This window comes from Anomaloglossus baeobatrachus, chromosome 2 (genome assembly GCF_048569485.1).
Source record: "Anomaloglossus baeobatrachus isolate aAnoBae1 chromosome 2, aAnoBae1.hap1, whole genome shotgun sequence".
Lineage (NCBI taxonomy): Eukaryota > Metazoa > Chordata > Amphibia > Anura > Aromobatidae > Anomaloglossus > Anomaloglossus baeobatrachus.
In genome coordinates this window covers 645349367-645362232 of record NC_134354.1, presented here as the reverse complement: position 1 = coordinate 645362232, position 12866 = coordinate 645349367, and the positions used below count along the sequence as shown (strand labels likewise).

The 12866-nt window shown below is 45.0% G+C and overlaps 1 protein-coding gene across 3 annotated transcripts in view; it reads right to left on the bottom strand.

The window, feature by feature from the left end:
- LOC142291969 (inactive dipeptidyl peptidase 10-like) overlaps nt 1-12866 on the bottom strand; it is a 352241-nt gene that overhangs the window by 117113 nt on the left and 222262 nt on the right. For all 3 annotated transcript variants that reach the window (XM_075336956.1, XM_075336955.1, XM_075336957.1), the window contains exon 10: nt 3642-3739. In XM_075336956.1, coding sequence (XP_075193071.1) covers nt 3642-3739 — 98 coding nt within the window. The remainder of the gene's footprint in view (nt 1-3641; nt 3740-12866) is intronic.

Sequence of the window (12866 nt, the reverse complement as noted above, 5' to 3'; positions counted from 1 at the left end):
GGAACAACTGGGGCTAAAGTGGGAAGGAAGGAGGTGGGACAAAACACAGACAGAGCACAGGGGAAGGACGGATCAGGAAACACTTACAGGGACCACCAATCACAGGCAAAGCAGTGCTAAGCTTATAACCGTTGCTGGTTCACCAGAGATGACAGAATTTAAAGCATCCAAGCTCCAGAAGTGAGGCCCGAGAGAAGGCTCAGCCCCCTAGCCATGTGGACGGGGAGGTGGAACCATGACAATAGCCTTACGCGTTTCAAGCGCACACTGCACTCTTAATCATAGATAAGACACAAAGAAACCCATGACCTTTTATAATACCAACAACAGTTTCATAAATTTGTAAGGAGAGCAAAAACAATAAAACCAAATCATTGGTAAAATCTTAATCTGTTAATGTGTCTGAACCACTGCTTCTGCCTTTCAATGTGAAGAGACACCCAAAAAGTTCCACGTGAAATATTGGAGAGAATTTAACTGGAGACTAAAGGTAATCTCTCAATTAATAAAAATAGTTATTAACCTGCAGATATGGGATTGGGTTTAATGTGCAGGTTAATAGCGTTCTGAAGCTGCCCAGCACTTGTACCGAAAGCCCTGCTGCTGGGAGGAAATTAACTTTATTCTTTCCAGCAGCCTCAGTCTTTCAGTTATCGAGGTGGTGATGGCACAGATTCAGTTACTGCTCTCGGCATAGGGGGTGGCGGCTATAATCACGTCACCGGCATTGACTGACAACCAGCTCTGATGCTGCAGAGGTTGCCATGAAGAATAATGTTAATTTCTTTCTATCGGCAGGATTTTCTGTGCTGGCGCCATCAGCTTTAAAATGCTATTAACCTGCAGATTAACCCCGCATCTGCAGATTAATAGTGTTTTAGTTTTACGTGACAAGATCCCTTTAAAAAACATAACTCCAATAAAAAAATAAACTACACTGTTCTCTTAGATCCTTATGTATAGAACATTTGTAAGCCTTTACCTTCAAAGGTCAATCATCTGTACTACACAGCATTTTCATCCCAATCATACAGGTTTTCCAGGCTGAACCATAATTTCTACAATGTATGTGACTGCTGATTGTTGGATACGAAGACAGTGACTGCAGTGCACCTGTCTACTGCCAAACTGCCATCTAGAGCGATCATCACAATACTGTAAGTATATGATTTCCATACTGCCGGTCTTGTGCTGACTAGCGACTTTTCCTCCTTCGCTCAAGCCTCTAGTAGATGAGAAGCTTGTTGGCACGTGAACGCAACTAAGAAAATCGTATACTTGCAGACACGTAACGACCAGTTGAGCAGACAAAGTCAGGATCGGACAATCTGCAGTAACAAAGAGGGACAGCAGAAATGTATGTTCTACTCAGAAATCTCATTTAGCTACAAATATTATTGTTTGCCATTTCGAGGAACAAAGAAAGAAACTGGGCACTGCTGATCTCTCTGACCGATCCCTTCATAGATCAAAAAGCCACTTAGCAAATAGGTGCACATCCAGAGAAACAGTCCATATGTAAATATGCAGAGAGGAGAAAGAATGGCAGCACTCACCAGAGCTTCAGTTGCGGTATTTTATTTTCAAGTGGAGGACAGATACATGGAGGGGAGGTGAGGAGAGACTATGCGCCTAGACAGCAACATGGTTTGGGCCTGCTTTTCTTCAGCAGGGACAGGTAAGATAGTTAAAATTGATGGGAAGATGGATGGAGCCAAATACAGGACCATTCTTGAAGAAAATCTGTTGGAGTCTGCAAAAGGCCTGAAACTGGGACAGAGATTTGTCTTCCAACAAGACAATGATCCCAAACATAAAGCAACATCTACAATGGAATGGTTCACAAATAAATGTATCCAGGTGTTAGAATGGCGAAGTCAAAGTCCAGACCTGAATCCTATCGAGAATCTGTGGAAAGAGCTGAAAACTGCTGTTCATAAATGCTTTCCATCCAACCTCACTCAGCTCGAGCTGTTTGCAAAGGAAGAATGGGCAAGAATTTCAGTCTCTTGATGTGCAAAACTGATAGAGACATACCCCAAGCGACTTGCAGCTGTAATTGTGATGCCCTGGCGTATCAGGTCGTCACAGGGTATTGTGCAATCTGCCCTTCTGCACGGTATCCACATCCTCCTTGGTTACGGGTCCCTATCTTTGGTGTTGCTAAGAACCAGCCAATCGAAATCCTAGGAACACTCTGCACCACACCCACCAGACACACCATTGGGTAGCCTGAAGGGAATAGGGCCGCCCACTTGGGGGGTTGGTTAGGGAGGATCAGGAGTGTCAGGAGCAGTCAGTTGAGTGGTGTTTCTCGGGAGGAGAGGTCACAAGTCGCTTGGAGGAGGTCAGGAGCTGGGCTGATTGCTGATACTAGGTGGCAGACGTTGGTCTGGGCCTGGTAGAAGCTGGAACCCCGGTCGCAGGGGATCGTGACAAGGGGCATGGAACTGTCGAGGAGGGCAGCCGGCGGTGCTCGTTAGGTATGCTAATTACCTTGGTTGGCCAGATGGGCGGGCTCATTTTCTGCTCCTTTATCCCCCTCCTGCCGCTGATCGCCGTCCTCCTTCCTTGATTGACGGGATGACGCCCTCTGTCATCTTCCTTGTTGCATTTTCAAATATCGCGCCTGTGCAGTTAGGTCTGCTCGCGCAGGCGCAGTTTGCTCTGCCATATCGCGGCCAGAGCAGAAAACATAGCTGCCCTAGCTCACGCTGCTGAGCTAAATGCGCAGGCGCGAGATTATGGGCAGGTACGAGCATGGCGCTGGTGAGGTCAGCACTGTGCATGACCTCACCAGCGCCATGCTCGTACCCACCCATATTCTTGCGCCAGAGCATTTAGCTCACCGGTGCGAGCGAGGGCAGCTGTTTTCTACTTTGCCTGTGATATGGCAGAGCAAACTGCGCCTTCGCGAGCCGACCTAACTGCACAGGCGCGAGATTTGAAAATGCGACGAGGAGGATGACGGAGGGCGTCATCCCGTCATTCAAGGAAGGAGGACGGCGATCAGGAGGGGGATAAAGGAGCAGAAAATGAACCCGCCCATCTGGCCAACCAAGGTAATTAGCATACCTAACGGCCAAGTTTTATAAAATTATTTTTGGGGTCTGGAAGGGGAGTCAGGGTCAAGGTGCACCTTCATAGAATGCAGACCAGGAGCTGCAGAAGGTGATTCTTTTAGTTTAATAGGTAAAAATCTGGTGACCGGTTCCCTTTAAATGAATATTCATGCCAGAGTCCAGCAGGAGGACAAATAAGCCCATAAATCCAAGTTTAATGAGCTAAACTGTATTTTTGCCCACCTTACCTAACTGACAGCTTCTATGAGTTTCCTCACCTCTACTAAAATCTCACTGTTCTGTACAAGCTGCAGTTGTGTAGGTTAGGCTGCAAAGGTTACATTTAGCTCATGAATACATTTCGACTCATAAGCTTTCTCACTACTTTTTAATACCAAGGATTATACAGTTATTATAATATGGATTTTCGTAGTAAGTATATAAGCCTCACCAGGTCTAAGAGATTTATTTCATAGTATACACAGTTTGTAAGTTTGTATATATGCAGTGATAAATCTTAGATTTTTTTTTAATGAATCACTGAATATATGTCTTTATTAACGTTGAGCATTACTTTACCTGTACTCAAAAGTATTAGGACGAAACATCTCCACAGTGTGTGATGGACCGAGCAGATTCACAACAAAGACCTTCACTTGAGGAATAGGTTGTCCAGCCTGCAAGGATTGAAAATGATAACTGTTGTCTGTATAAAAGTCTAATACATTTATAAAACATAATTTGTAAGTATAAAAGTGCAGAAGCGGATGAAATAACTAATGAACTCGTCACCAATTTTCTAAGTAAATACGGTATATTTCTAAAAGTGCTATTAACATGAATTTCTCACCAGATGTTGGTAACAGTAATTCCAATTCACTCAGACAAAGAAATCAAACCATAGAAGTCCATAAAATAAGTTGTGTAGTAATGAGAAATGACACTGGGAAAAAGTATTGAACATATGAAGAAAGAGAGGTGAAAAAAACCATGAAAATTCATGACACCAGCTGAATTTTATCTATAATTAGAAAGCAATCCTTCCACTTATTGAAAAATAATATCAGCTGGTTCAAGTGATGGCCTATAAAAAGGTATCTCATTACCATGGTGCCACACAAGTAACAGCTCATAATGAGTAAAACTAGTGAGCTGTCTCAAGACCTTCACAATTTTATTGTTACAAAACATACTGTTGGCATTAATACAGAAGAATTCCAAAACTACTGAAGGTTCCAGTGAGCACTGTTGGAGCCATAATCTGGAAGTGGAAAGAGCATAATTTCACCATATACTGACCACAACCAGGTGCCCCCCCCAAGATTTCAGATAGAGGAATGAAAAGAATTATCAGGACTTGTCCAAAAGCCAAAACCACCTCTTGAGAGCTACAGAAAAACCTGGAATCAGAAGGTACAATTGTTTCAAAGAAAACAATAAGTAATTCACTCATCCTCCATGGCTTATATGCACGCTCACCACGCAATACTCCATTACAGAACAAAAAGCATATTCAAGCATGTTTAAAGTTTGCTCAGCAACATTTATACAAGCCTGTGAAATACTGGCTGACTATACTCTGGTCACATGCTATGAAGAAAAAGACATGAATCGCACATCCCACAAAAATACAATGATCTAAAGCCGCTAGGCAAAAAATTAATTAAATAGAACATGAGGTTCTTTTGTTACCATTCTGATCAGATTGTATTAAGCCCACTGCCACTTCACGACAAACCTCTTGAGTGGGTCCCTATCCTAAACCTTATAGTGCGGCACCGTGCGCCAACCACTGCTGCAGTGACAAAGCGCCAGCAGGGCAGGCGACCTGGTGCCTCACAGCACCCATGCTGCAAGGCAAAGCCCTCAAGGCTCCAGGCCGCACCGTCCCACTGACACGACACCACCACAACAGCGGCCACCACACAGTACCAGCACACAGTGAGAGGAGCTGCGCACTCACCTCCTACTGGCTCCCATATGTGGACTGGGAGCAAAAAAAAGGCTGACCTCTCTTGCAGTCTCCTGCTGATTAAAATCACCTCTGCTAAATGGGGGGAGTGCAGATTTAAGCAAAAAAAGAGGGGGATAGAATGTTGTATAACATGCTATGAAGAAAAAGACATGGATCGCACATCCCACAAAAATACAATGATCTAAAGCCGCTAGGCAAAAAATTAATTAAATAGAACATGAGGTTTAGAAATGTAACAAAAGAACCTCATGTTATATTTAATTAATTTTTTGCCTGGCGGCTTTAGATCATTGTATTTTTGTGGGATGTGCGATCCATGTCTTTTTCTTCATAGCATGTTATACTCTGGTCAGATGAGACCAAAATTTAACTTTTTGGATGCCATAATGCACACCATGTTTGGAGGCCAAAAGGCACTGCTTATCACCCTAAAAACACCATACCAAGGGTGAACTTGGTGGTGTGAACACCATGGTGTGGGGCTTTTTTTTCAGCATATGGCACTGGAAAACAATATAATTGAAGGAAGGATGAATGGAAAAATACACAGAGACATTCTTGATAAAAAAATCTGCTGCCATCTACCAGAATGATGATGAAATAAGGGTGAACATTTCAACAAAAGAATGATCCCAAACACACATCAAGGAAACTTTCAATTGGTTTCAAGGAAAGAAAATAAAGCTGCCAGAATGGCCCAGCCAATCATCTGACTTAAATCAAATGGAAAATTTATGGAAGGAACTAAAGCTCAGAGTTCATAGAAGGGGCGCGGAGAACCTTCAGGATTTGGAGATTGTTTATGTGAAAGAATGGTCCAAAATCACAACTGAGCAATGCATGCGACTAGTTTCTCCATACAGGAGATGTCTTGAAGCTGTCATCACCAGCAAAGGCTTTTGTACGAACTATTAAATACATTTAAATGTGTATTGAATACTTTTTCCCTGTGTCATTCCTCATTATTACATAATACATTTATGGACATCTATGGTTTGATTTCTTTGCCTGTGTTGATTGGATGGGTTGTTACTGACATCTTTTGACAATTTCATATCAATACCAGCGTTTAGAAAAATATTTACTTAGAAAATTGTGTTGAACACTTATTTCTCCCTCTGTATATACAAAGCCTATAACAAATTTCTGCATATTTTCGACTGCTATTAATACCAGGATACAGATAGTAAAATCAATCTATAGTAACTCAACAGTTATCTTTATAGATGTAAAGAACCCTGTTAATTAATTTTTGGCTATGTGCCCCCAATGGCGTCTTGCCTAGAGTAGAATACTAGAGAACAGTTAGGATTGTCTAGCATTTGATTACTGCGTTACATTACTGTGCTCAGAGCAGGCATAAATCAGTATAGGATTCACTAAATATCATAAATTCAGTGCAGGCATGGGTGTCAGGGTTGCCAGCCTGATTTTGTTTCTGAATAGCTCATAACAAACTCATGGACAGCCAACAATTTTTTACAAACACATTAGAAACAAATAAGAACTCATTCAGATTATAAGTGTTATATTTCTACAACCCATAATTATGATACAAAGACAGTAGCTGTATTCACTGTGCCCTTGTTTTTGTTCTACAGACAGTAGAAAAATTGGTCTATTGTTACAGGCAATCTAGGAATTTCTGGACAGTTGACATGTTAGGCATCTTATTTGTTTGGCATTTGGAGCTTTAGGGTACCGTCACACTTTAGCGACGCTCCAGCGATCCCACCAGCGATCTGACCTGGTCAGGATCGCTGGTGCGTCGCTACATGGTCGCTGGTGAGCTGTCAATCAGGCAGATCTCACCAGCGACCAGTGACCAGCCCCCAGCGACGCGTGGAAGCGACTCTGCACTTGGTAACTAAGGTAAATATCGGATAACCAAGCAAAGCACTTTGCTTGGTTACCCAATATTTACCTTGGTTACCAGCGCACACCGCTTAGCGCTGGCTCCCGGCACTCCTAGCCAGAGTACACATCGGGTTAATAAGCAAACCGCTTTGCTTATTTACCCGATGTGTACTCTGGCTACGTGTGCAGGGAACAGAGAGCCGGCACTGGCAGCCTGAGAGCGGCGTACGCTAGTAACCAAGGTAAATATCGGGTAACCAAGCAAAGCCCTTCGCTTGGTTACCCGATATTTACCTTGGTTACAGCTTACCGCAGGCTGTCAGAAGCCGGCTCCCTGCTTCCTGCATATTCAGATTGTTGCTATCTCGCTGTCAAACACAGCGATGTGTGCTTCACAGCGGGAGAGCAACGTCCAAAAAATGAACCAGAGCAGTGTGTAACGAGCAGCGATTTCACGACAGGGGCCAGATCGCTGCTCAGTGTCACACATAGCGAGATCGTTAATGAGGTCACTGGTGTGTCACAAAAACTGTGACTCAGCAGTGATCTCGCTAGCGATCTCGCTATGTGAGACGTACCCCTTACTTTGTGGGGCTGATGAAGCACAACAATGGTGCATCATCTTTTTTAAGCTGTGCAAAAGAAGACCAGGACTGGTAATGGCTTTGTACCATCTAAACACTTAAAGTACCATTCCAGCAGGAGGGGTTTTCACTGCTGCAATGGTGCTTTAATATTAAGTCCCCTGCACCTAGTCTTATATTCTCCAGCGTCTTCACCCTTTTTTTTGGCATCGCTCTGATCCTATGGTGCCATCTTGTGACTGCAACTTCTATCTGGCCAGAAATCAGAAGTTACGTCACAAGCTCTCAATGCAACTCTATGAGAGCCAAAATGAGGCTCTTATAGACTTGCATTGAGTTGTGACCTCTGGCTCGTTCCATTAAATACCTGAGCAGCCGGCAGATCAGAAATTGCAGAAGACATTGTAGGGTGAGGAATAAGACTAGAGTCAGAGGACTTACATTTAAAGCACCACTTCAGTGGTGGAATAACAAAAACAAAAAAAAACCACTGCCGTGGTGCTTTAATATGTTGAATTGGTTTGTAGATACCATAGAAAGTTATTGCAGAAACCGCAGCTTAACGGAGATCGTGCAGCTGCAGGTGCAGGGAGTCCGCTGTTAGGCACAGTCCATCTCTCCATGGAAAAGGAAGAAAGGGTTTAATACCAGCTCTCCCTTCCAGATTTCTGCATACACAGCTCTGAAAAATTGCTGTGTATACAGATTAGGAAGCAGAGACATCACTTCCTCCTCCCATCGTAGTGATCACATTATTGCTGGGTGGGCACAAGAGTTTCTGTTTTAGGAGATGCAGATAAGCTCTGCAGTCTATTTCAGGTGACTGAATTTAACCTATAAGGCCACGTGAACATGTTGAGTATTTGGTGAGGTTTTTTTACCTCAGTATTTGTAAGCCAAAACTAGGAGTTGATGAAAAATGTAGAAGTAGTGGCTTTGTTTTCATTGTACTTTTCCTCTGATTATTTCACTCCTAGTTTTGGCTTAACAAATACTGAGGTAAGAAACTCACCAAATACTCAACGTGTGCACATGACCTTGGAGGGTGTTACAATGCAGGAGTCGTAGGTGATGGATTGACTCTGGATGCTCCAGAACACTACATGAAATTGTAGCGCACCTCGGGGCAGGTAGTTAACCTACTCGTTGCTGGGCTGTTTCGGCTCGGGTCAGGCGATGTCATGGGTGGCCTTGCCCAGTTCCGTTTTCCCAAGGTGTACAGTAAATGGTGGGCTAAGCGGGGTATTTTGGGAAAGTTTGTCTAGACGCCACCTGTGGTATGCAGCCAGGGAGTAGCCGCCGCTGCCGGGTTCCTCGCCGGGGCAGGTGTTATGGCAGCCGGGATGGTGTCGCGCCCCACAGGCGAAGCGGACACCGGATCGATGATGAGGGTTTTAATGGCCATTGGCGCCTAAGCGCTGGGCAGGGGCATCGGTAAGGACGAGTCAACACAGTCTCTGTGGGTTCAGGGTACAGTTTACTCACAACTTCAGCTGCCAGCCTGATCAAACTAGTGACTGCCGTAATGGGCTCAGGTCGATCCCGGATCTGTGGGAGGTCAGAACCTGTCTGGTAGTCTGTGGGCCCTCCTCGCTGTGCTTTTTAGTGTGGGTCCCTGTGGCTTGAAGCACTTAGAGTCCTTTCTATACTAGGTAGAGTACTGTTCCTTATGCCAGTAACGTGGATCCCCTTGCGTCTGACCGTGATCGAGGCCCAGGAGTCCTAGGTGCCACTTGGCTCTGGAAACTTGGGTGGTCGAAGAAGCATAGAACCTCTCCATCCGGCAGAATCTGGTGATGCAACGTGGAATTATGTAAAAGGTGTTTAAACCTACTCAGGCCGGGGGTGCAGATCCTCTGCGTCATCATGGGTGGCTTGGCCCCGTTCCGTTGCCCCAAGGTGTACAGGAAGGGAAGGAAAGTCTTTAGATGATCGTGATGTCACCTGCGGTATGTGGCTAGGTAACAGCCACCGTTGCTGTTGCTGTCCACTGGGGGGGATGTTTCTGCAGCTGGGGTAGATTTGCTTCCCACAGATGAAGCTAGGCCCCAGGGATGGGATGACGGTGGAACAGAGTGTTACGTTGGGGGTGCAGGGCTGAGGGCGACGACAAGAACTGGACAACACAGATTGGAATCTCCTTTTACCTTTTACTGGTATCAGGTGAAGTCCATGAGTTGGTGGCCCGGTCAGCCTGGAAACAGCAGGGGGATTTCTCTCTGCCTGGTAGTTGTAAGCCTTCTGTTATGCGCAGTTGTAGGTCGCTGTGGCCTGAAGCTGCACAGCGTCCCTATTTCTAAGTGTGTTAAGTCTTCCTTCTGACAGGTAGAGTGAGCTGGTGCTGGAGCCCACTCTGTAGCAGTGATTCGGCTCTTTCTTGCCACTTTGCCTCCAGATTTTAGGTGGGGCCAGAGGAGGTGAACTCTTCTGCCCTCCGGCGTTACTACTGGACCGTTAACACCCAGTAGCCTGGGACGCCAGTGTCCCACTCGATGCGGTCGATCCTGGAGAGCTGGGCAGCAGCTCTCAGACAGTGACCGTTCTCTTTGCTGTGTACTACTGTTCTGAGATCTGGCTTCCTGTTACTGCCTAATCCCTCCTCCAAGTCAGTATGTCCAGAGTGGCTCCCTTCAACACAGGTTATGAGCTCCCCCTACTGGTCTGGAAAAGGAAGTGGTGTTGCATGTTAGTGTACCTGGCAGAGATTTCCCCACTGTTTCTAAGCATAGCATTGACCCAGTAATGGGAACAACGCCACTGTGGCTCCCAAGGCCACTGGGGTGCCACAATTACACCACCCTACGGTGCTGCACCCTGAACTGCGCTGGTCCTGGGGGAACTAACACGGTATCCTCCACAGTGACCGTTAAACTCCTATGTCCCACAGGAGCTACCGGGAAAGACGTCCACTCACTGCCACTCCTGCTGGAGAACTCTCTAAAAATAACTGTGTGTGACTTTTAACTTCCTCTGGTGGCTGCCCCTTCCTCTACCCAGGTCTTAAGCTTGAGGCCCCAGTTGTGGGGGCATCCTGTAAATGCCACTCTGTAGGCAACCCCTTTTGTACCAGACCCTAGCCCAGTCCCCAGTGGGGAAGGGGCAACCCATGTGTGTATGTGGTTGTGTATGATGATACCGGTATCGACCTCCTTTGGATCCATGATCAGCACTACACCATAAGTGGAGTGCAGTACCCTGTGGCGACCTGAGCCTCAGGGGCACCACAAAATACATGGTCCTGGCCAGATGTGTGTACTTGTATTGAGTGGGACTTTCACTCACGCAGGTCGCATGCTGTGGCTGATTTTGGCTGACCAGGACCAGATGACAACTCAGGAGACCACCAGCTCATTTTAAACATCAACTAAGAACATAACAGCTCTTCCATAACAACAAACCAATAATTTCTTCAGCACAGCATTCTCACGTTCAGTCTTGGTTCCCACTGAGTTTCTCCCGATATTACCAGTCTTGTGATTCCCAGTTCAAACCAGTCCATCATAATGGTAAAGTTTGTGACAGTCACTTCTATTTCTATGGATCCATGTTCATTGTCGTAGAGGAGTGTGTACAGGGGTTCTGTCACTAGGTCCGAGCAAAAACTCATGCTCTCAAATGCTTGGGGAGTAGCCACCAAGGCAAGCCAACTATATTCACTCTCCAGTCAGTATAACCTATTACTCTGACGGTTATGGGACTGGCCACTAAAGTCCTGTCCTCCGGCTTCTATTGTTTTGGACCATTCTGTTCAAGGGTCGATCTCTAGCCTCAGCGTTGTTCTCACTCTGTGTATTGATCAAAACACTCAGGGATCACGCTACCTCATCTCCAGTTTCCTTTCTTCTTTTGTTGCCATAAGTCACCCACTGTATACGACCTACAGACTATACTTGTGTAATGATTTCTCACTAGATCTTCACTAACTTTTCTAACTAACCATCTCTTGCCCTATCAGCTAATGCCTCCCATTGTGGGCTAGTCTCAACACATAATTACTTCTGACCCTGCCCACTGTCTCTTGCCGGGCAAAACTTAACCCATTATAGGACTTGGCACAATATCATACAGTCCCTGACAGAAGTTCTGTCGCTTATCCATGTTATGTAAATGAAAGCTTATAACCTGACTCTAAATTCATCCATTGGTTTCATAAATTACTCTTTTGAAAGCTGAAACCCTCCCAAATTTGGTTTAAGTTCTGAAAATCAAGTTGCTGCAAAGCTGAAATATTGATCATTTAATGAACACAGAAAGGTCAGATTTTAGCAAGACAAAAGTTTTGTCACCTTGTCATATAATGTACCCAATCCTAGTTTACATCCTCACCTGTGCTCACTAAATGATCGGTTAATTAGTGGGTGTGTATAAAAAGAAACCCAGCACCCCAGACCTTCAGTTGAACTGCAACTTGACCTCTGACAACATGTCAAAAATCCGCCCTGCAACCAAAGCCTTGATTATCAAGAGGCTGAAGAATAGATCCACTGCAGAGGTGGCTAGAACCATTAATGTGTCTCAGCGTCAAGTACAAAGAATTAAAAAAAGATTTGAAGAGACTGGAGATGTTTTGACAAGCCCAGGTCCAGCAGACCCCGCAAGACAACTACTCAGGAGGAACGTTTGTTTGTTAGAAAATCCAAAGCCAGCCTCTCTTCCACTGCAGCAAAGCTCCAAAAGGCCTGGTCACCTCAAGTCCCTCTATCAACTAGAACAGTTTGTAGGATTCTGTCTCGAAATGGCCTCCATGGTTGAATCAGTGCCCAGAAGCCATCACTAAACAAAAGGCAATTAAAAAACCATGTGGCATTTGCCAAATCCCACAGCCTGCTAAACAGATGGATGCTGGAAAAGTGACAGAAGGTGGATTTCTCTGATGAATCTTCAGTTGAATTACACCATAGCCACCGCTAATACTGCAGGAGACCTTCTGGAGCCCGTATATATCCAGAAAACAGTTAAGTTTGGTGGTGGAAAGATCATGGTCTGGGGTTACATTCAATATGGGGGTGTGTGAAACATTTGCAAGGTGGAAGGCAATATCAATAGCCTAAAATATCAAGAAGTATTAGCTACCTCTTACATTCTCAATCATAAAAGGGGTCACATTCTGCAGCAGGATGGTGCTCCATCTCATACATCCATCTCTACACCAAAGTACCTCTTGGCAAAGAAGATCAAGGTGCTCAAGGACTGGCCAGCCCAGTCACCAGACATGAACATCATTGACCATGTTTGGTGTAGGATGAAAGCGGAAGCTTGGAAGACAAAACCAAAGAATCTAGATGAACTCTGGGAGGCATGTAAGACTGCATTCTTTGCTATTCCTGATGACTTCATCAATAAATTGTTTGAATCATTGTTGAACCACATGGATGCAGTCCTTCAAGC